Source organism: Clytia hemisphaerica, unplaced genomic scaffold (genome assembly GCF_902728285.1).
Source record: "Clytia hemisphaerica strain Z4C2 unplaced genomic scaffold, Clytia hemisphaerica genome assembly, whole genome shotgun sequence".
NCBI lineage: Eukaryota > Metazoa > Cnidaria > Hydrozoa > Leptothecata > Clytiidae > Clytia > Clytia hemisphaerica.
The window spans coordinates 539,346-562,898 of NW_027104500.1; the positions used below are offsets into that span (position 1 = coordinate 539,346).

At 34.1% G+C, this 23,553-nt stretch overlaps 2 protein-coding genes across 2 annotated transcripts; one reads left to right on the forward strand and one right to left on the reverse strand.

The window, feature by feature from the left end:
* Positions 1-12,907: 12,907 nt before the first annotated feature.
* LOC136821773 (G-protein coupled receptor GRL101-like) lies at positions 12,908-13,666 on the reverse strand. Its single transcript, XM_067077987.1, has one exon. The coding sequence runs from the start codon at positions 13,664-13,666 to the stop codon at positions 12,908-12,910; it is 759 nt and encodes a 252-aa protein (XP_066934088.1).
* An 8,212-nt stretch (positions 13,667-21,878) lies between these two features.
* Positions 21,879-23,140, forward strand: LOC136821774 (uncharacterized). The gene is made up of 2 exons (XM_067077988.1): positions 21,879-22,422; positions 22,968-23,140. The coding sequence occupies exons 1-2, from the start codon at positions 21,879-21,881 to the stop codon at positions 23,012-23,014; spliced, it is 591 nt and encodes a 196-aa protein (XP_066934089.1). The 3' UTR covers positions 23,015-23,140.
* Positions 23,141-23,553: the final 413 nt, after the last annotated feature.

Genomic DNA, 23,553 nt, shown 5'->3' on the forward strand with positions numbered 1-23,553 from the left:
TATCATTAGGAATGTTTTGTCCTTTGTGTATTGTTAACGTTTCGTAAGTCTCATGGGAGTCTTGTCTACCGTTCTGTATGTTATAAATGTTTGTGTGTAATGTTGGATCACTTATTGTAAGCTGTATTTGTGTACGTTATGGTGTGAGGTGACAGTGTTTTTAGTAAGTGATATATTTTTGATATTTCTTGTACATATTCTCTGTTACTTTTTTCTGTACCAAGGCTTAGATTTATACCATTTCTTGTGTTATGTAATTTGCAATGAGCTTTTTCCTGACATTGTATTTGTGTTTATTTTATAGCCGTTACTTATCAGAAGAACGCGTCGAAAAACTACTCCCCTAAATGTCTCTGTCCATGAGTTTGGCATACGGCATTTACACTTTATGCTATATCTTATTTGATTGGATAGTTTTTTCACAGTGATGGTACACTTCTTTTCTTTTATAAAAATAATTTTAATAATGAGGCTTAAAACCGCCAAAACATGAGAACAATCTAAGAATAATGCTGAGCCTGGAACTACTCAATTTCAAGCAATATAGGGGTTAAAGTAGTTAATTTTATAATATCTCGAATTCCCCTCTTTAATAAGAACAGGATAGGAACAATTTGGCTCAAAGTGGCACAAAAAACAAGAATAGCAAAAGCCTTATCAAAAATCTATCGTTACTTATAAAAAGAAAATAGTGTATGTACAAATGGTAATCACAACACAGTCTTTCACGAAGTTGAATATTTTCTTCTACAATTTTCACCTCCAATTTCAAAATTTTGTATTCCACTTTTGAATATCTTTTCAACAAGCACAAAACCGCTATTTAATTCGAATTCTATCAAAAGTTTTTTTCTTTCTAAGTTCCCTCTGGATGCTCTGGATTAAGGACCAATCGACAAAGAAATGGTTAAATCTATTCACAAAAAAACCTTACAAAACAAACTAATCAATACTTAACTATCACAAGCAGTATCGTAAAATTATGGTCGTAATATTTGAGAAAAAAAGGGAAATTCCTACGAAATCTTATAACCACAAACAATTTGGAAGCGCTCTAGATTAGGTTCAAAGGGTAGATTTTAAACTCTCAGTTTTAACGCTTGACTTAAGACTCTAAGGATCCCAAAGTTCAAGAATGGTCCAATTGGGCTCAGAATATAGCCTGGAAGTTTATAAACCCCTCCCGAATTGAAATACTCGAATAAATTTATCAATTAGCCCAAAAGTGACTTTCTCAGCCGAAATCCAAATTTCGAAAAACGAGGAAATAAGCTAAATTCTCAATAGATTTTGAAAATGATTGTAGATCTTTAATCTCCGTTAATGATTTGATTCTGAATTTGATCGTGATTTTCATTACGTTTCACAAATTCTGATTACCCGAAAAATCACTTAAACAAATATTTTTGGGAACCATGAATATTATCATTTTGAGATAAAAAAGTCCTGCTGATCAGCGCTTGAAACAGATAAATCAGTTGGATGTCTCTATTTAGCCAATAAAACGATATATTTAAGCATTTTATATCACTAATAATATTTTTTCATTTCACTACGCGTTTTTTTCTATAAAAACTAATTATATAAAAACACAAGGTTTCGCCAGCTAAGATGTTACAAACAAGTTAAGAACATTTTAAGACTTTGCAGACTCAAAAACACCCTATTTCTTCGGAAAATGATAAAAAATATTCACAGAATGGTTAAGATAAGAACATATTAAGAACATTATTAGGCTTAAAACTCAAAAAGTTAAGAACATCATAAGGCTTCAAAAATTTTGGAAGTTCCTATGAAAAAAACGTGTATTCGTTTTTTTTAGAATGAAGAGATCTTGATAAAAATGAAAAAAAAAGTTATGGCAAAGATAACACATATACTCAACATTTTTGTTGTATACATTGATTATTTTCAAGTAATTGCGAAGTTTTTAATTGGATATTAAAATGAAAACATTATCGGTAACTTTGAAATGTTTGAAAATCCTGCCGCTCCATAATCACGTGACTCTTAAATTCGAAATTTCTACTGCTTTATTAATCAGAAAAATATGGGAAAATATGAAAGACGCTCATTTCTACATTTTAGAAACCATGAACATATAAAACGACTGGACGTCTATCTTCTTTTGTGTCTTTGAAGCGAGCTTCGTTGCCGCCTGTATTTCAAATTTGAAATACAAAATCCGACTTCATTCCTTAATTCCTTTATTTCTATGTCTTTACCTAAGAAAATGGCATGTTAAAGTTCAGAGCCTGTGTTATAAGAATATTATTATGTGAATCTCTCATAGCCGTAGTCTATATGTCTGTTTTTCGATTTCGCAAGCAATGGTTTGTTCTCGATAAGTTTGTTTTGATTGACAGATCGGATAGAGCCTGGTTTAGACTTTATTCAGCCTTTGTTTTGAAATTTAAGGCCCATCTACATTTAGTAATTTTAATTTCTGACCAGCTTTGCCCGATCCTGCTTTTCTCTTTTCTTTTGTTTGAAATGTTTTCGAATGTATTTAACGATCGTATTTATTCTTTTCTTTTGTTTGAAATGTTTTCGAATGTATTTAACGATCGTATTTATTAATGACATTCCATTCTTATTTATCTTTTTAAATCTGATAAAAACTAAGTTGCACTATTCTTTGTGGCTTTCCCGCTTTTTCCTAAAGAATTGTCATTTCTATATTTCGCTCCTCTTTACCATGACATTTTCTCAAATTGTCGAAAACTGGACGGCGTATTTAATGCGAGCGAAGCGAGAAAATGATCTCCGGGGGAGGGTTAGAGTCAAACTTTGAAGATATCTTCAACATCCAAAGGACTTTTAGTGCGTTCAGCTACAGCTTAACCGGTGTGCGACGCCGGGTACCGGCTAGTACTTTCTAAAATTATTCCATACTTTGGACTCCAAATTTCAAAATATTAGCCGGAGTTTTAACAAGTTGACGGAGTATTTTGCCTCTCTTACCTTCCTCATAATGCAAATTAAAGAATTGTAAAGAGTTGGACCATTGAGGTTTTTGTCGAAGTTTTGTCGTAGTTAATAATGTATTCCCCTGATGTATATCATCAAAATCCATTGTTTCATTTTATGATTTTAACGAGGCGGCAACGAAGCTAGCAGTGTTATCTTCAAAAACACAAAGGGGATGGATGTCCAGTCGTTTATATGTTCATGCATAAACATAACACGGGGGCCAACATATAGATCTATCTCTATCTTCAATTAGGAATCAATTATAAAGTACACTCTTTTTTTATAAGAATTGTGCTTTTTTTTGCGATTCATCATGAATATTCTTAACTTTTTGAGAAAAATCATCTTGAAATATTCTTACGGTATTCTTATACCGTGAAAAGCACAGGTCAAAATCATATATTGACACTGTGCCGACGAATCGAGATTCTATTCATCGCGCAATCAACGAAGACAAAAGTAACCATGACGACCATCCAAGATCTTGGATGAAGTTCAAAGTTGATATTTTTATTCCCGTCGTTGAAAACATAACAAAAAATATCATCAATGCTTTTTAAAAAAGAGTCAGTGATAGAGAATCATAACATAAAGTCTGTCTATTATTTCGATTCAATTAAAAGTGACATTCCCATAATTAATAGTGTAGTAATTAGTACTGTTATACATTTGGGGATCATGTAAAAGATTTCTCTTCGAAAGACATGACACAGTCTGCTAGACATTAATAAGGTAATACTTGCTCTTCATCTTTGATTTTTTCTACAGTGATTAGATTGACACATGCGCGATAAAATTTCTATTATTGGTCTTCAGAGGTTAATATATTCTTTGAAAACTTAACCTCTGATACTCAGGGTAGTATTCTTAGGTTTCGATTCAAACCCAGGCAAAATATATCCAATGTTATACATACCTCAAGCAAAAATTTGGCACTTTGGTGGAACCTTTAACCATTGCTGGGGAATAATTAGCAATTTAAGATTAAAATGCATTAAGAATGGGCATTCTTAGGCTCAGTTGCCAAATTCCATGATGGTAGTATTCCTCCCATATTCTTTTTTTTTGGCCGCTTTCATCATAAATAATTTTTATTAAGTACATTCTTGTAAAAAAGGCGTACAATGCTAGAAGAATTGAATTTAAGCTAATTTTAAGTAACATAAATGTTTCGTAATGTTTCTCCTTTATTTAACTAAGAAAATATTTGCTTTACATTCTATAAAATATGATAAAATTTTAGTTACAATATTTACACGTTGTTCAATTTATTACAAAATAAAATATATTGGAGTATGTCCATCCCCTAAATTTTTTCATTATTCCCATTTCAAAAGATTTCTTATATTCAACAGCCAGTTCAATTTCTAAAACGGTAAACTGCGACCAACCCTCTTTTACCCTTATCGTACTAAACTAAAAGAAATTTGGATAATGCATCAAAATTGCATCAAATAATCAAATCAAATCAAGCTGTATCTTTTTTACTTTTCGTTGCGGTTTCGTCATTTTTCAAAGTTTCATTTTGAAAGTAAGATATTTTTGATAGTTGCACCTCGGATGTGTATGCTGGAATTGGACGGCTTCTGTGCCTGTTCTTAATACAGCAACCAAAAAGTTCTCCAATGGCACGTTGAAAATGTGCAAAATACACGAATGGGTCTATCAAAGAATTAAGTAGGGCTAGCACAAACAATGTACATTCTACGTTTGGGTCTGGAGTTTCTGTGCTGAATAATTTGTAGATGGAAGTGATTGAAAGAGGTAGCCAACAAATAACAAAAACAGCCACTGTCTTCACTGCAAGCCGTACAAATGCAATCTAAAAATAAAGATTAGCGTGTAAATATATCTTTCTATGACACATTGTGCTAACTTAAAAAAAGGAACAATGCGTAAAGCTAAAATTAAAGATGTGCGCAGATGCCTATGCCCAATTTGGACCGTAGTATGGTTGTTATGAAATGGCTCATTAGTTAAGGCAGCTTTAAGGGCTCTCACCATAGTCGGAAAATTGATTTTAGTATTTGAACATAAAAGTTATGTTTTAGGTTCTTTAACACTTTTAACAAAGAATTGCCTTTATAAATTGCTTTTTAATCAAATCCCTTCAGAGTAAATAAGAATTTAATTGCAGAAATGACGTTATGAACTTTAAAAAGACGTTAATAATATGTTGCATCACCTTCTTTTATAAAAAGCGCTAAGTTTTAATGGGTAATTAACCTTTTTGTTTCAAAATTTCTTTACATTGTCCGCAAAGACTTGAACTATTTTAAATTTTGCGGAAAATTTTTCTAAAAAGATGTGTCAAAAATTATGACTTTTTTTAAGCAAAATCCAGATGAAAAATTGATGAAAAACCACTATTTTGAAGATTTTGAGACAAAGAATGCATTTACAAAAATTTTCCGCAAAAACTTTTATTGTTTGGTGAAAGATACACCATCTACTGCGAAAAAATTTTCAAAATTTTTTTTCTTCGCCGAAACTAAGCTCTTCAAAGTTGAAATATTCTTCCTCGTAAAAGTCTTCATTTTCTTCTTCATCAAATTATTTCATCGCAATTTTTGAATTTTCAGATTCAGGAATAGTTTGTCTAACAGAAAATGTATAACATGCCATAGTTTGGTTGGTTACATCAGTCAGAAAACACATTTTAATCACGGCGATTATGAAAAATTCACTATGGTCAGAGCCCTTAAGTCCCTACTGATCACTAACCAAAATTTAGCGTTGCGTATGTAACCCTTTGTATGAAATGGATGCTTACTTAGAATGTATGGGAAGACAGGAGTTTATCGCAGAGTTCGTGCAGGTTTTTATGATACGGTAATTATCTATTTTTAAGTAGTGACTTAAAGTTGCCTTGACTAATGAACCATTTAATAACAAAAATAATGCTGTCCAATTGTACATAGACATGAAACTACAGTACTAGCTGAATGTTCTTAAAATGAGAGTTGAAAAAACAAATTCACAAAAATACGATAAATTTGACTCTCTAGAGCAATGGAAGAGTCATCCTTTGTAATTTAGCGTTAATTACTGATAAGGGGGGGGGAGAAAGTGTCTACTTTGCAAAATCAAAAAGAAGGAGTAATTTCACCATCCACAACCCCGGCGGAAAGTACCATCACAACCCCGGCGGAAAGTGGCTGTACAACCTTTAGGTAATCATTTCTCTCTGTGTATTGCGTATAATAACGACTAACAGTTTATAAATACGCATGCGTTTTAACTTTGTTTTGAAAACGAAACAATAGATGCGAAGTAGACACTTTCTCTATGTGAAAATCTTCTTGAAAAATAGATAATGGTTGATTATTCACCTTGTCTTTTGGGATTTTCTGTGATACTTTTTGACGTTCTTTGTTAATGTCGGAATTATTGCTGTGTTGACTCCTGACGGATGCTTCAATCTTTTTGACAGTATTTGACGTACGACAAACGACGGTAAAAATCATCGTGTAACTCACAACAAACAACACAGTTGCCGGAATCGTCGCAATAGGAAAGATAGCATCTTTGTATCGTAAACTATTTTTTGCGCAATATGTAACAAAAATGTAGAAAAACAAAGTCATGACAAAGGATAGAAGCCATACTCCGCAACAAACTTTGATGTGAAAACGGCGCTTCATTTGTTGTGCGGAAAATGGGAATCTTATGGCGTACAGACGATCTATGGTTAACGCAACCAGATTGAAAACTGAAACCAAAAGTGTGAAACGAACCATCCAATACCTCATAACATGATATGTAAATTGGGCCACAACACTATTTGCTAAAGTTGTTTCGATGTAAGGATTCATTGACTTGAGAATCACCATAACAACTCCAACAAACAAATCAGATACCGCCATGTTGATTACGTAAACAAATCCAGCTGGTTTATGTTTGTGCGCTTTGGATTTTCGAATATAAATCAACATTATGGAGTTGGAGACCATAATCAAAACACCAAGTATAAGAGTGACGTATTTGTAAAGAATGGATGGGTAGCTCATCTTCTTCTATAAATCTTTTTTTTCTTGTTTTCTAAAGATTTTACAATTATTCAGTAGTCATCAATTTAGAGAGAAGAAAAATAATCGTTAAAATCGTTAATATGATCGGAAAGATCGTACAAAGTATTGAAAAAGCGTGAAATGAAACTACAAGGAGGGTTGATTTTTTTCTTTTTGACTTTTCGTCTTTAAATCACACTCAAGATTATAATTTTAACAAGCTCACAACCCCGTAATCAACACAAATTTTATTAAAGATCATTGACCATTTGAAAAAGACTTCATAGTTACACCGTCACAAGTTAATTATTATGTATTACTTGCTTAATAAGCGTTTCATATGAAAAAATATAAAGTACAGCCTCAAATCAATATCTGAAACTATTTCTTCACTAAGCCACACTACAAAATGTAAATATTGGTAAAAAACAATTAAATCTGAAATCATTGGATTAATATACTATTTATGGGATGGTCATAAATATTTTTTCTGCAACCTATTTCCTGGCTTTCAACAGAAGTTTATACTTCCTCATTGCTTAATAACCAAAGCAGTTTTCAGTATTATAATTAATAGTTCTATTCTTGCTAGTGGTGATAAACCTTTCCGTAAAAGAAGACTTCCTCCCTTTCGAATAAAAAATGTTTTAACAACCATTCGTGTCCCCCCCCCCAGCGGTTTGCGTAAATGCGTGAATTGGAAAGTTTTGCGTGAACAAAAATTGTGTGAATTGCGAAAAAACATTGCATAGAAGCGTGAATTGAAGATCCCCTGGGGGGGGCTCATTAGTGAGATTAGTGGATGCCTTGCCCATAATTGAGTACATTTTTTGTAAGAATAAACTCTATAAGAACATAAGGCTTTGATCTCGGCTTTGATGGCAAAAGTATTAAAAACAAGTTATAAGAACATTTTGAGGCTTCACGGACTCTAAACTACTTATTTTAAACTGGACAAAATTACCCACAAAATAGTGAAAATAAGAACATTTCAAGACCATTCTTAGGCTCAAAACTAAAAAAATTAAGAACATTCGAAAGATTCAAAAATTTTGGATGTTCTTATGAAAAAGACGAGTATATCTTTCCCGTTCATTTCAAAAAAATATATCTTAAAAGGTCCTTTGTTTGGAGATTTGAGCATTTAAACCTGGGTCGCTCGTTCACACCAACCATTATGTCTCGAAAGGGTAAAGCTTTGTAACTTTAAGTATCCGTATTGCTCCATGATAATGGGAAATCCGAAGTAAACTCCTTAAAAACACCTCTGTCTTAGTGCCCCGGTGGAACCTTTTCTCTCAGTGGGAATGAAAATTTCTATTGAAATCCCAATTAGGATAGAAATAAATCTATTATTTCCAGCTCAAAAATTCCAGTGGGGATGGTTTTGGAGTCCAATTCTTTCCATTCAATTTTCAATGGGGATAGAATCATAGGGCTATTTCACAGTGGGGTTGAAAATGTAGGGTATTTTTTCCACCTGGCACCATTTTCGACCTTTTTTTCCACCGGGGCAGGGGGTCCACCGGGTCTGTGACACAGGGGTGTCTAAAAACAATGACTTAAGGCTTGTGGACACGAGAAGTTTTTTTCGCGTTGGTGTAATGCAACATGCTCCATCCCACCAAATTGAAACGCTTTCTTGTGTCTCCGCCCCATTTTTCTTTCTACCAATAAAAGTGAAATCGACAACACTTTTGATAATATTTGTGTCTCTCAGTTTTGTCCCTTGGACAATGGAGCAAAATCAATTCGAATCAATTTTACTCCATTGTCCCAGGTACAAAATTCGCGTGTCTTTTGGGTATTTCCCTCACCTTTTGTCCCATGAAACAATAAATGAAACCATGGGACACACAATTATTTCTTGTGTTGGTGGGATGGAGCATGTTGCATTGCACCAACGTAAAACGAACTTCCCTTGTGTCCCCAAGCTTTTACGCTGAAACATGCTCAACTTTGCACAATGTCCTCGTATTTTCCTATCCACTTACCAATTAACACTTAACTGTGATAAACCTTTGAACATGTGCCTCTCATTACAAAATGTGCGCCTCAATATTCTCGGTTTATATACCATGATATTTCAAAAATGCAAAATTTTCATTGCTTAGTCATGGTGAATCAGCGTGGGGTGCATTAAGTACCCAAAATGAAATATAAACGGGCTATAAACGGCTGATTTCGTTTCAGCATTTTTGCAATTACCATTTCCTATAATCGAATTTCATTTTTATGAAAAGTGATCGATTATATTTTTTAGGTTTGAACTTAATTTACGCATGTCTCAAGTTTGGTCTTAGCAACATACTTAATTCATAAAAAGCTGAATGTGCGAGTTTCTCTTGTCTGGGACGACCCTCACTAGTAGCATGGTAGGTCGAAAATAGGATGACAGGACAATTGCCCCCGTGACAATTACCCCCCCCCCCCGGGAAATTGCTGCGGACAATTTCCCCGGGACAATAACCCCATAGATAATTTCATTATCTTTAATTTCCCCTCTAAACTACCTCATTTTCCTATAATTAATTGTATACAAAGTGATGTCAAAATTTATGGTGATCGTATAACTCAATTAGCCTTAATGTTCTCATAAAACTTCCTGAGTTTTTTTGAAGATATTCACAAGTTTTGTGAATAAAATCATAATGATGCTTTATCATGAAAACTCAAAAAGTGGCTTCATCGGACCACCCAGAAAATTTCTGTTTTTTTTGTCATTTTGTCTTTTGTTTTCATTTTGTTTTGCTATAGTCCATGTGAGTTTTCATGCAAGCACTTTTTATAAGAAAGTTCAGTGCATATTATTGGGTTAGCTCTTTATTCACGAAAATAAAATGAGAAGCGATTTTCGGAAAAATCATACTATTAACAGCATCCTTTCGTATACTTTCATACAGCATTCTGTCTGGAGGTAATTGTCACAGGGGGGAATTGTCTTAGAATCGAAAAAAAGCTAGGGGGCAATTTTCGAAACTTGGAATTTTGGTGCCATGAAACTTTTGCGTATTTTTACTCGTTTTGGCTGAAAATTCCTTAAGGGGCACCAAAATTAGTAATCAGAGGCGCCTTCCTCCGACTCTTGTCTTTCAGTGCGCCCGAAAAAATCGGCTGATGGGGAGGATAGGGCAGTTGCCGAGGGGAGGGGTACCTAAGCAAAAGGAAGGTACAGGTATATGCCGCCTTTAAGAATCACTCTTTTGGATCTTCAAAACCCCACTAAGGGGTCGATTCCAAGGGGTCACATAATCTAATTCCAACCCCCATAAGAATTGTAAATCAGCTGAAACTCCATATCGTGACCCTCAAAAGCCTATTTTTCTATTAAATAGACCCAATAAGGGTCATAAAATTCACAAAAGTTCGAGTTTTCCTCTATTTAAGACCCCCTAAGGGTCCGTTTTGGTCCCTAAATTCGACAGTATTCTACTTTACAGGGACTCAGCAAATACAATAGTAACAACCCCAGCTGGCACAAAACGTTGTTTCAACGTTTATCTAACGTTCACAACGTCCATATAACGTTAGATGAACGTTGAAACAACGTTGTATGTCAGCTGGGATGCTTACTCATGGTTAACAGGATCTTGAATAAAGGGAGGGAGTATATATTGGGCGTTCTGAGACAACTTATGCATACGCACATGAATTGATATTAATCATCGATAAAACATCAACTACTTAACTAATTTATTATATAGTTGAATAATTGTGCCATGAAGTGTCGCAGTACGCCCAATATATACTCTCTAAGAGGGCGTACCAATATTGAATCATACAATACAAGAAATTAAAGACAGCCATCTCACAAATAGCATACAGATTAGCTTATTAGTCTCATTATCTTATTAATTAATATAACAATAGCTTTCAGTTTGAGGTCGTTATTGTTATTTTCTGCCAGCCCTCTAGTGCCATCGGACGAATAATTAAACTGCAAGGGCAAAATTAATGATAACAACGAACGAAAACTTTACGCTATTACTACTTTTATCCATATCGGACATTTAAGTAACGCTTTTTTCTAGTGTCAGCCAAGTCGAGAAAATAGAGAAAATGTTTGCTATACATTATATAAAGTATGATAAAATTATAATTACAATATTTACACGTTGTTCAATTAATCACAACATAAAATATATTGGAGTATGTCCATCCCTTAAGTCTTTTGATTATTCCCATTTCAAAATTTTATTTATTTATTTTATTTTCCGATTTATTTAATGTTGGTGTTACATAGTAATGAAACACTAATTTATACCAACTGTAGAAAAAAATATATATAAAGTGAAAATATAGTTTCTAAAATGACATAATTAAATCTTTTTTTTTTAAGTTCATATTTTACAAAGGCAAATATATTTGATAAGTTTAATTTTTTCAGTGAGGATTTAAAATATTCAATGGAAGACTCAAGTTTCTTAAATTCAACAGCAAGTCCAATTTGTAAAATGGTAAACTGCCACCAACCCGCTTTTACCCTTATCGTACTAAACTAAAAGAAATTTGGATTATGAATCAAAATTGCATCAAGTAATCAAATCAAATCAAGCTGTATCTGAACGGCTTCTGCGCCTATTCTTAATACAGCAACCAAAAAGTTCTCGAATGGCACATTGAAAATGTGCAAAATACACGAATGGGTCTATCAAAGAATTAAGTAGGGCTAGCACAAACAATGTACCAAAGGTTGGGTCTGGAGTTTCTGTGCTGAATAATTTGTAGATGGAAAGGATTGACAAAGGTAACCAACATATAACGAATACAGCTACTGTCTTTACTGCAAGCCGTGCAAATGCAATCTAAAAATAAAGACTATCGTGTAAATATATCTTTCTATGACACATTGTGCTAACTCAAAAACACGAACAATGCGTAAAGCTAAAATTAAAGATGTGCGCAGATGTACATGCCCAATTGGACCACATTATGAATAGTTCTTAAAATGAGAGTTGCACAAAGAAAATTCCCAAAAAATGGGATAAATAGTAGGGGGCCAAGCCTGGGGTTCCGTGACATCTTTTTTACGACCTAACCATTCTTAGTCTATTCCAAAGAACAGTATATTCAAAGGTATTTTGAGAGGGACGATGCAGATTAGGCCCGGGAAAACTTTTTGTGACCAAAGTAGTGACGCCATAGGCAAAACTGCAAGGGATAATAAGGGGTAGAGAAATAGCTTATTTTCAAAAGTCAAAACAAACGAAAATGATTGGTACCATCTGAAAAACTATAAAATTCTGAGCAAAAATTGTATTAAAACAACTCTCTGACTAAAACACACAAATTATAATGCAGCCTCTTGAAGTTCAAGAACATACCGACGTCAGTCAGTACGATCAAGACAAGATTTGACGTCAAATCACAAAGAAGAGCTGACAGTTTGTTGGTCTTAAAGCGGCTGTATTTTTTTGTTTTTTTTTAGTTAGGGACCCCAGGCGCGGCCCCCTACTAAAATCGACTTTCTAGAGCAATAGAGTACAGTCATCAATTGTAATTAAAAAGTTAGCGTTATTGACTTATAAGTGGAGGAGAAAGTGCTTACTTTCATTTCAAATTTCACCATCCACAACCACGGAAAAAAGTGACTGTACAGCCTTTAGGTATTCATTTCTCCCTGTGAATTGGGCTTTTCCAGAAAAAAACCGCGCACCGGTTGAAGAGTCCATTTCCATTCCAATGGGGTATGGTTCAAAATGCAGTGGAATTACATAGCAGTAGACAAAAATCCGTCAAAAATAATTGGAATTCCATGGGGGTAATGAATGAAAAATCTGTAAAAATTCGGAATTCCAGAGGGGTATGATCCTAAAATTACCTGGAATTCCAAGGGGGTAGTTCACAAAAGGTTGGAGCTCCTCAACAGGGAGTGTACGCTTTTTTTCTGGAAAAGCCCATTGTGTATAATAACGACTAACAGTTTATAAATACGCATGTGTTTTAACTTTGTTTTGAAAACGAAACAATAGATGCAAAGTAGACACTTTATTCTCTACGTGATAATCTTCTTGAAAAATAGATAATGGTTGATTACTAACCTTGTCTTTTGGGATTTTCTGTGGTGCTTGTTGACTCCTGACGGATGCTTCAATCTTTTTGACGGTCTTTGAAGTACGACAAACGACAGTAAAAATCATCGTGTAACTCACAACAAACAACACAGTTGCCGGAATCGTCGCAATAGGAAAGATAGCATCTTTGTATCGCAAACTGTTTTTTACGCAATATGTAACAAAAATGTAGCACAACAAAGTCATGACAAGGGATAGAAGCCATACTCCGCAACAAACTTTGATGTGAAAACGGCGTTTCATTTGCTGTGCGTCAAACGGGAATCTTATGGCGTACAGACGATCTATGGTTAACGCAACCAGATTGAAAACTGAAACCAAAAGTGTGAAACGAACCATCCAATACCTCATAACGTGATTTGTAAATTGCGCCAAATCACTATTAGCTAAAGTTGTTTCGATGTAAGGATCCATTGACTTGAGAATCACCATAACAACTCCAACAAACAAATCAGATACCGCCATGTTGATGACGTAAACAAATCCAGCTGGTTTATGTTTGTGCGCTTTGGATTTTCGAATATAAATCAACATGATTGAGTTAAAGACCATGATCAAAACACCAAGTATAAGAGTGACGTATTTGTAAAGAATGGATTGGTAGCTCATCTTCTTCTATATATCTTTTTTTTTTCTTGTTTTCTAAAGATATTAGAATTATTAAGTTGTCATCAATTTAGAGAGAAGAAAAATAATCGTTTAAGTCGTTAATATGCTCAGAAAGATCGTACAAAGTACTGAAAAGCGTGACATAAAACTACAATCTTTCAAGAAATATATTAAGAATTCCGGTTATTTTGACGTTTTTCGAGATTTAAAGTTCAGCCGAAAAAGTCGATTTTGGGCTATCTCTTTAACTTAATCGAATATTTCAATTTGGGAGGGGTTGGCAGACTTCCAGGCTATATTCTGAGCCTTAATGGACCATTTTTGTACTTTTGGATCCTCAGATCCTAAGGTCCTAAGTCTTAAGTCTAGCGTTAAGACTCAGAGTTAAAACTCTACCCTTCGAACCTACTTTAGAGCACTTACAAATCGATTGTGGTTTCAAAACTTCCTGGGGAATTTCCCATTTGTCTCAAATATTTCTTGAAGGATTGTAGAAGGAAAGTTGATTTTTTTTCGCTCCCAGCTGACACACAACGTTGTTTCAACGTTCATCTAACATTAAATGGACGTTGTGAACATCAAATTGACGTTGAAAGAACGTTGTGTGCCAGCTGGGTTTTAACTTTTCATCTTCAAATCAAACTTAACCATATTCAACCTAGGCTTTCAGGGGCGGTTCAGAACTAGGGGGGGGGGAGCTTTTCCTGTAAAACCCCTTAACTTTTGATCTAGTGGGTCTTTTTGGATTAAATTTGGTACACAAGATCCTTGTCACGTAAGGTAACTTTTGACAAAAAATTTTTTTGATCACGTCACTAATCATGCCCAAAGTGAGCAAAAACCAAAAATTCCCTTTGTTCTTATAAATAGCTATTGTATTCTAACAAAGGCTTTAGAAAAAAGTTGCCTGAGCTTAAAATGCTTATTTTATCCTAAATATATAATAAATTACGGTTTAAAAGATATATTTGACATCATAAATAAATTTGTATTAGAAAAGTGTCAATTTTTGTGACACCTTACTGTCAGAAATGTCATCATGCTCAAGGTGTGAAAATATTTACGTGTCAATTTTTTTTTATTTTGAAGCAAAATAAAAGTTAGGAATTTACAGAAAATTTCAGGGCAAAAGCTCTATTATTTCAGGAACTATTACCAATAGTTTGACCTCCGAACAGAAAGAGCCCCCCCCCCCCTAGGCCGAATAGGGTTAAGCTTATAACTTTAACGAACCCACAATCCTGCAATCAACACGAATATTAAAGATCATTGACCATTTGAAAGAGATTTCAGTTAAAATGCATCCAAGTTCAATGTCTTTTAACTGTCATAAGTTAACTATTATTTGTTACTTGCTTTCATATAAAAAATATATAAAGTACAGCTTCAAAGCAATAACTGAAACTCTTTCTTCACTAAACCACACTACGCAATGTAAATATTGGTAAAAACAATTAAATCTGAAATCATTGGATTAATATACTATTTATGGGATGGTCATCAATATTTTTTCTGCATCCTATTTCCTGGCTTTCAACAGAAGTTTATACTTCCGCATTGCTTAATAACCAAAGCACTTTTTAGTATTATAATTAATAGCTCTATTCTTTCTAATGGTGATGAACCTTTCTGACAAGAAGACTTCCTCCCTTTCGAATAAAAAATGTTTTAACAACCATTAGTTTCCTCCCAGCGGTTTGCGTAAATGCGTGAATTTGAAAACTTTGCGTGAACAAAAATTGCGTGAATTGTGAAAAAAAAAACATTGCGTGGATGTGTGATTTGAAGATCCCTGGAGTGGCTCATTAGTGAGATTAATAGAAGCCTTGCCCATACTCTAGTACACTTTTTGTAACAATAAACTGTATAAGAACATAAGGCTTTGATGGCAAAAGTATTAAGAACAAGTTATAAGAACATGTTGAGGCTTCACGGACTCTAAACTACTTATTTTTAAATAGACAAAAACACTCACAAAATAGTGAGACCATAGGACCATTTTTAGGCTTAAAAATAAAAAAGAATATTCTAAAGCTTCAAAAATTTTGGATGTTCTTATGAAAAAGTATATCTTTCCCGTTCTTTTCAAAAAATGTATCTTAGGAGGTTCTCTTTTTGGAGATTTGACCATTTAAGCCTGGGTCACTCGTTCAAACCAACCATTTTGTCTCGAAAGGGTAAGGCTTTCTAACTTTAAGTATCCGTATTGCTCCATGATAATGGGAAATCCGAAGTAAACTCCCTAAAAACACCCCTGTCTCAGTGCCCCGGTGGAACATTTTCCCTCAGTGGGGATGAAATTTTCAATCGAAATCCCAATGGGGATTTTTCCACCTGGCACGATTTTCGGCCTATTTTTCCACTGGGGTGGGCGGGGTCCACCGGGTCTGTGTGGAATAACTTAAGGCTTGTGGACACGAGACGTTTTTTTCGCGTTCGCGCAATGCAACATGCTTCATCCCACCAACCTTAACGCTTTCTCGTGTCCCCACCCCCATTTTTCTTTCTACCAATAAAAGTTAAATCGACAACACTTTTGATAACATTTGTGTCTCTCACATTTTTCCCTGGGACAATGGAGCAAAATCGATTCGAATCAATTTTGCTCTATTGTCCCAGGTACAAAATTAGCATGTCTTTTCGGTTCAGTTCCCTCACCTTTTGTCCCACCACACAATAAAAGAAACCATGGGACACACATTTTTTCTTGTGTTGCTGGGATGGAGCATGTTGCATTGCACCAACGTAGAAATAACTTCTCGTGTGTCCCCAAGCTTTTACTCTGAATCATGCTCAACTTTGCACAATGTCCTCGTATTCTACTATCCACTTATCACTTAACTGTAATAAAGCTTTGAACGTGTGCCTCTCATTGCAAAATGTGCGCCTCAATTTTCTCGGTTTATATACCATGACATTTCAAAAATGCAAAATTTTATTTGTATAGTCATGCTATGAATCAGCGTGGGGTGCATTAAGTACCGAAAATGAAATATAAACGGGCTATAAACGGCTGGTTTCGTTTCAGCAATTCAGCAAAAATCCTATAATCGAATTTCAAGGTTGGTCTTAGCAACATTTTTAATTAAAGCTATGATACAAAGTTAACAAGTGGTTGACTCCAAAAAACAGCAGAAACCAGCAGAAAACAGCGTTTTTAGACGTCAATCAGCTTATAACTTTGTTTGATATCTTTTGACTGAATGATTATTTTTGAAATATTTTTTCACAGTGATGACCTTCTAAGATCAAAGAATCTTTCCAGTGAAAATGAAAGTTATAGCACCTTTCTACAATGTCTTCATTTTTCTCTTCTTCATTTTCATCTTCGTTTTTAGAGTTTTTTTGAAGATTTTTTTCATTTAAATTGTTCCACTCACTAATATCTTTCCAATGATACCAAATTTATAAAGATTGAAGAATTCCTTCAAAAGTTATGGGTAAAAGAAAGAAGAGTGCACACTTATCGTGAATAGACTTTAATAAAAAGCTGAATGTGCGAATTTCTTATGTCTGGGACGACCCTTACAAGTAGCACGGTAGGTCAAAAAATAATTGCCCCCGTGACAATTGCCCCCCCCCCCCCGGGTAATTGCCCCGGACAATTTTCCTCGTGACAATTTTAACCGGACAGTTGCCCCTGTACAATTACCCCCAGACAATTGCCCCTTTACAATTGCCCCTCAGAAAATTACCCCTAGGACAATTGCCCCATTGGATTATTACCCCTCAGGCAATTGCCCCGGGACAATTACCCCTAGACAATTTCATTATTTTTGAATTCCCTCTCAACTCATTTCCCTATAGTTATTTAATAATTCATTGCACTTTTTTGGGTTAGCTCTTTATTCACGAAAATACAACGAGAAGTGGTTTTCGGAAAAATCATACTATTAACACCATCCTTTCGTATACTTTCATACATCATTCTCAAATATGCAGTTTTAAAGAATAATAAGAGAAATAGTCAAAAAAACTAATTGCAACGATCAAGAATTGTTTCGAGGGTAATTATTTGGGGATGGGGTAATTGTCTCAAGGGGGGGGGGGGGGGTTTGTCCTGGGGGTAATTGTCTGGAGGGTAATTGTTATGGGGCAATTGTCCGGAGGTAATTGTCACGGGGAGGGAGGGATTTTCCTAGAATCGAAAAAAGTTAGGGGGCAATTTTCGAAACTTGGAATTTAGGTGCCATGAAACTTTTGGGTATTCTCACTCTTTTTGGCTGGAAATTCCTAAAGGGGCACCAAAATTAGTAATCAGAGGCGCCTTCCTCCGACCCTTGACTTTCAGTGCTTCCGAAAAAATCGGCCGAATCATCGAAAACCTTGTAAAAACTCCAGCTTGACCCTATAAATATATGCCTGACCACCAAAAGTCTGGCAGCATCCACCCAGCATCCCGCAAACTTAGTCCCCCCGGGGCAGTTGCTTCCTTGCCCATGCCCTGCCACCATGTAACAGGACCTTAAGATAGTAAGTCTTACCGTGAGTTTCACATGGTCTGAATACTACGCTGTGATGACAAATCAATATTCTACTTTACAGGAACTCAGCAAATACAAAAGTAACCAGCTGGCACACAACGTCCTTTCAACGTTTTTCTAATATTCACAACGTCCATATAACGTTAGATGAACGTTGAAACAACGCTGTGTCTGTAACAGAAGGGTGTCCACCAAGAAATGAGTCACACTTTTCCTTTATCGCAGCACATATTTGTAATCAAAGATGATTCAAAACTAAAAAGTAAATACAAAATGAAAATCAAAATCTAAACAAAAATAAATGACACGCCTACTTTTATACAAAAAGTTGACAAAAGTTGAGAACTGACCTAAATCCTTTAATGTCTACTTGAAATTGAACAATAGTTGAATACAAAAGTGAATAGAAAAGTCTTGAAATTGAAATGTAATAAATATAATATATAAATGAATAATTACCAGTATGCCAGGAATGGGGCGCTGCAAAGTGTGAAGTCAAAAGTGAAAATGCAAACAAAAGAATGATGTGATTTGTATATTTGATGTTGACTCTTCAAATTCTGAGTGACAACTGAATGATGATGTGTGTCGATGTGGTTTTGAAGTATGATATATAAACAAAAAGCAAAGTGGATAAATACTAAACATAGTTGACAAAATTGATAAATAAATATAAATTAATTAATTTCTATGCATAAATTATCATAAATAAACTTGAATTGGGATTTGTATTTGCAGAACAGAAAAACTACTAGAAAAAGGCAAAGTGAACATGCAATAAAATGATGAAAATGTAGATAGATCCTAAACTGAAAGCTGTGATCAAATTTGAGATATGACTTGATCATTAGAAATTTTGCAGTCTTGAGAGTCAATTTTGCTCATGCAACAGTGTCAGCTGGGATGATTACTCATGGTTACCAGGATCTTGAATAAAGGGAGAGAGTATATATTGAGTGTTCTGGGACAATTTATGCATAAGCACATGAATTGATACTAACCATCGATAAAATATCGCCTACTTAACTAATTTATGATATAGTTGAATAATTGTGCTATAAATTCTCCCAGAACACCCAATATTGATTCTCTAAGAGGGCGTACCAATATTGAATCAAACAATACAAGAAATTAAAGACAGCCATCTCACAAATAGCATACAAATTAGCTTATTAATCTTATTAGGTCGTTGTTGTTTCTTTCTGCCAGCCCGCTTTAGTGCCATTTGCGCCCTTCGCTTTGCGTCGGTCCATATAGGTGTGAAAAAATAGAGACTTTGCCGTTGTGGCTCATTTTTGATTCCTCAATTATTTTTCACAACGACAGCGTCTATCATTTTTTTTAAAGTAACAAAAAAAACATTTTTGCATAATTCTTTTTTTCAAATTTTGCTGACGCAATATGTATACGAAAATTTGCAATAAAGTGCAGACATCAGCAAAATTTCAAAAGATTTTCAAAATGATTCTTTTAATGATGTGCAACTTTGGTCCAAATTTCATGTTCATACCATTAGCCAAACTGGAGTTATTTAAAAAACAAGTTTTGCTGACGTCAGCATTTTTTGGTTTTTGCGGTTTTTCGCAAAATTGGCAAAACCTAAATTCAAGTAACACCGATTTTTATGTTCTACATCGTAATACTAGCCCACCGCTTCGTCACTATCTGTTTGTCTATACGGCCCCAATTTCTCTTCAGTTTACTACCAGGTTATTTTTCAATTTTTTTTTTCTAGATATTGCACATATATTATATACAGAATTTTCAGGTGAAGAGCCAAATGTAAATTTTGGAAATGCCAGAAATATATCATTATCTACATAAACATCATTATGGATTTGTGAAAACTACCTAAAATCAATGGGATTACCCCCCTTTGATTTTGGAATAGGTTCCTAATTGATAATTCAGAACTGATTCGGAGGAACAAAGGATTCTCTGACAAATTATATTCTGCCATGCTCTCTCAAGGGAACAATTTGGCCAACAGTGCACGTGAATATGGTCCTTCAAAAGTATTCAATGAGTTCCCTTTGATTGAACAAATAGTGCTGGTATTGTTTGATTGGGAACTTTTCAAATTAGAACAAAATGTTCTTTTTCATTTAAAAGAGAACATAATATTCATTTGAAATTGAAGGAAAAAAATTTAATATAAATAAGGAAATTCTTTTACGAGAGAACAAAGGGTAATGTTTGAAGATTATAACAATGATTTGAGGATTATAACAATAAATCATGTTCTACAAGGGTATATTCATTTTTAAAAGGAACATGTCATACACTATATATACATATTCCTTTTTTTAAGGATCATATCATACTGTATATAAGTGTTGTTCCTTTTTATAAGGAACAGATCATACACTATATCTATATGCATATTCTTTTTTTATAAGGAATATCTCATACTGTATATGAGTGTTGTTCCTTTAAAATTGAATATAAAGAGTAATATTTAAAAGGAATGATTTAAAGATTATTACAATAAGTATTCTTATACAATGTTTTATTCAATTTTTAAAAGGAACATGTCATACACTATATACATATTTCTTTTTTATAAGGATCATATCATATTGTATATAAGTGTTGTTCCTTTTTATAAGGAACAGATCATACACTATATCTATTTGCATATTCCTTTTTTATAAGGAATATCTCATACTGTATATAAGTGTTGTTCCTTTAAAATTGAATATAAAGAGAAATTTTTAAAAGGAATGATTTAAAGATCATTACAGTAAGTATTTTTATACAATGATTTATTCAATTTTTAAAAGGAACATGTCATACACTATATATATACATATTTCTTTTTTATAAGGATCATATCATACTGTATATAAGTGTTGTTCCTTTTTATAAGGAACAGATCATACACTATATCTATTTGCATATTCCTTTTTTATAAGGAATATCTCATACTGTATATAAGTGTTGTTCCTTTAAAATTGAATATAAAGAGTAATTTTTAAAAGGAATGATTTAAAAATTATTACAATAAGTAAATTTATACACATGATATTCCTTTTTAAAGAAACATATCATACACAATATATGTATTCCTTTTTTATAAGGATCATATGATACTGTATATAAGTGTTGTTCCTTTGTAAAAGGAATATGAAGGGTAATTTTGAAAAGGAACAATTTAAAGATTATTACAATAAATAATATTATACAATGATATATTCCTTTTATAAGGAACATATTATGCTGTATATAAGTGTTGTTCCTTTTTAAAAGGAATATAAAGGGTAAATTTAAAAAGGAACAATTAATTTTTAGATTTTTACAATAAATAATTTTATATGTTGTAATTATAAAGTAACTGTTTGTACTTTATATTTGTATTATTCATATTTAAAAAACTATAAACACTAAATAATTTTTAGAGAGAAGGAATATCAAAAATAAGGAATATTATTAGGTTTATATTCCTATTTTCCCAAAACAAAAGAGAAATACAAAATTGGGTTTCTGATTGGTCCGTTAACAATCAGCGCAATTGTAGCTCTTGGAAAAGAACCAATGGAAAAAGGCAAATTTTGGCGGGGACTTGATAGTGCCAATTTAAAGTGGAACGATGTTAAATGGAACTAATGGTATCATTTAGACTTTGAACCCATTGAAAAGAACCAATGAAATCGTGCAATCAAACCAAAGGAATTTTGTGCATAAATAGAGGGATCATTCGTTCTTTCTAATCATTAGACTCAGTCAATATGAAGAGGACGTTTCATAAAAAAGAGTGGAAGAATGTTGAGGGTGCCAGCGAAAAAGCCAAACGACTGAAATTACAACCAGATATCAATGGTATTTATCTTTGTCCACTCAGTGAATGTGACAGCAACGCTTACAAAAGTCAGAGAGGTTGCCGGAAACACGTCACAGAAAAACACGGCTGGTTTTTCTTTTTTGACGAAAAACCCAAGATAGAAGATAAATTTCCAGAGAAGCTTTTGAATCCAGCAACCAAACTTTCACCGTTGAGAACAAAGACCTGGGATATGCCATCCTTTTCAAACAAGTGTGGATTAGCTCAAGACTTCGTTAATTGGATTTGCAGTGCTGGTGGTGGTGGAAAAGACAAAGTTCAAGCTGAACAAATCGTCAAGAGAATACTCAAATTTGCAAAATACTGTTGTTCAGATCTTGATGACTCGTGTGAACTGACCAAAGTCATGATGGAATATTGCATTGGTTGCGTCCAGTTTATCGAGAGATTTGTTGTGTTTATTGAAACCGAATGCAAAATGGGTAAACCAGGTATCATTTCATATTTACAATCTCTTTCTCATTGCCTTGACTTTATGAGATACAAGGGAGTAGACTCTACAAAACTTTCAGTTTTCATGACGAGTGAAGTATTTCTATCTCGTGCTAAACAATGCCTACGGAGACAAATGCGAGTGGAGTGGAACACGTTATTCAGTATTGAAACACTTGAGAGCAAAAACAGCTGGGCCACTTTGGCAGAGCTTCAAACAGTTTTGTCATACCACGAAACTAGATATGAACAGATACTGAAACTGATAACAACTAAAAACCATTCCTCTAGGGATTTGTCATTTGCCACTTCATTTATCGTTGCAATGCTGTTCCTGAGAGTAAAGTCAAGTAGGCCAATGACTTACCAATTTATAACGATTCCCATGATGAATTCGATCAAAGAGGATGGTATGATTGACCAAACAAAATTTAAAACAAACTCAACATATGCATTTGACTCTCTACTGTTTGAAAAAACTGTTTTAGAAAAAGTGAAACAGTATGTTGAAATTGTGAGACCAACTTTCAAACCATCTTGTCAGTATCTTTTAGTGAACGGAAATGGTACACAGCTGAAGAATCTTGGTGATATCTTTGGCAGAATGGTCTATCAAGCGATTGGAAAATATGTGAATCCAACGAGATATCGACAAATTATTGAAACTGAGAGCGCAGAACGTTTGACTACAGAAGAACAGGCGATCATCAGCTTGGACCAAAAACACACATCAAACGTTGCAAAAGTCCACTATCAAAAACAAAAATCTCGAGATGTTGCGCGAAAGGCCAGCGAATGCATGAAAATACTGATCAATAACAGTCCTAGCTCTACCATCACCGACGATCAGGACAATAGGAAGGTAAGCGTTGAAAACACAATTGACATGTCTAACGATAATTCTCAACCAGACGACGAATCACCAAATGTCGAATCTCAAAAACCTAAGAAACCTACATCAACAGCCAAACCTCCAAAAAGCACGCAACGCTCACCAACCGAACGAAAGCCAAAAAGCTCTTTCACAGCAGAAGAAGACGATTTTATTCTTAAAGGACTGAGGAAGTATGGCCAAGGCAAATGGACGCGCATTCTTAAAGATCCAGAATTTTGTTTTCACCCTTCACGAA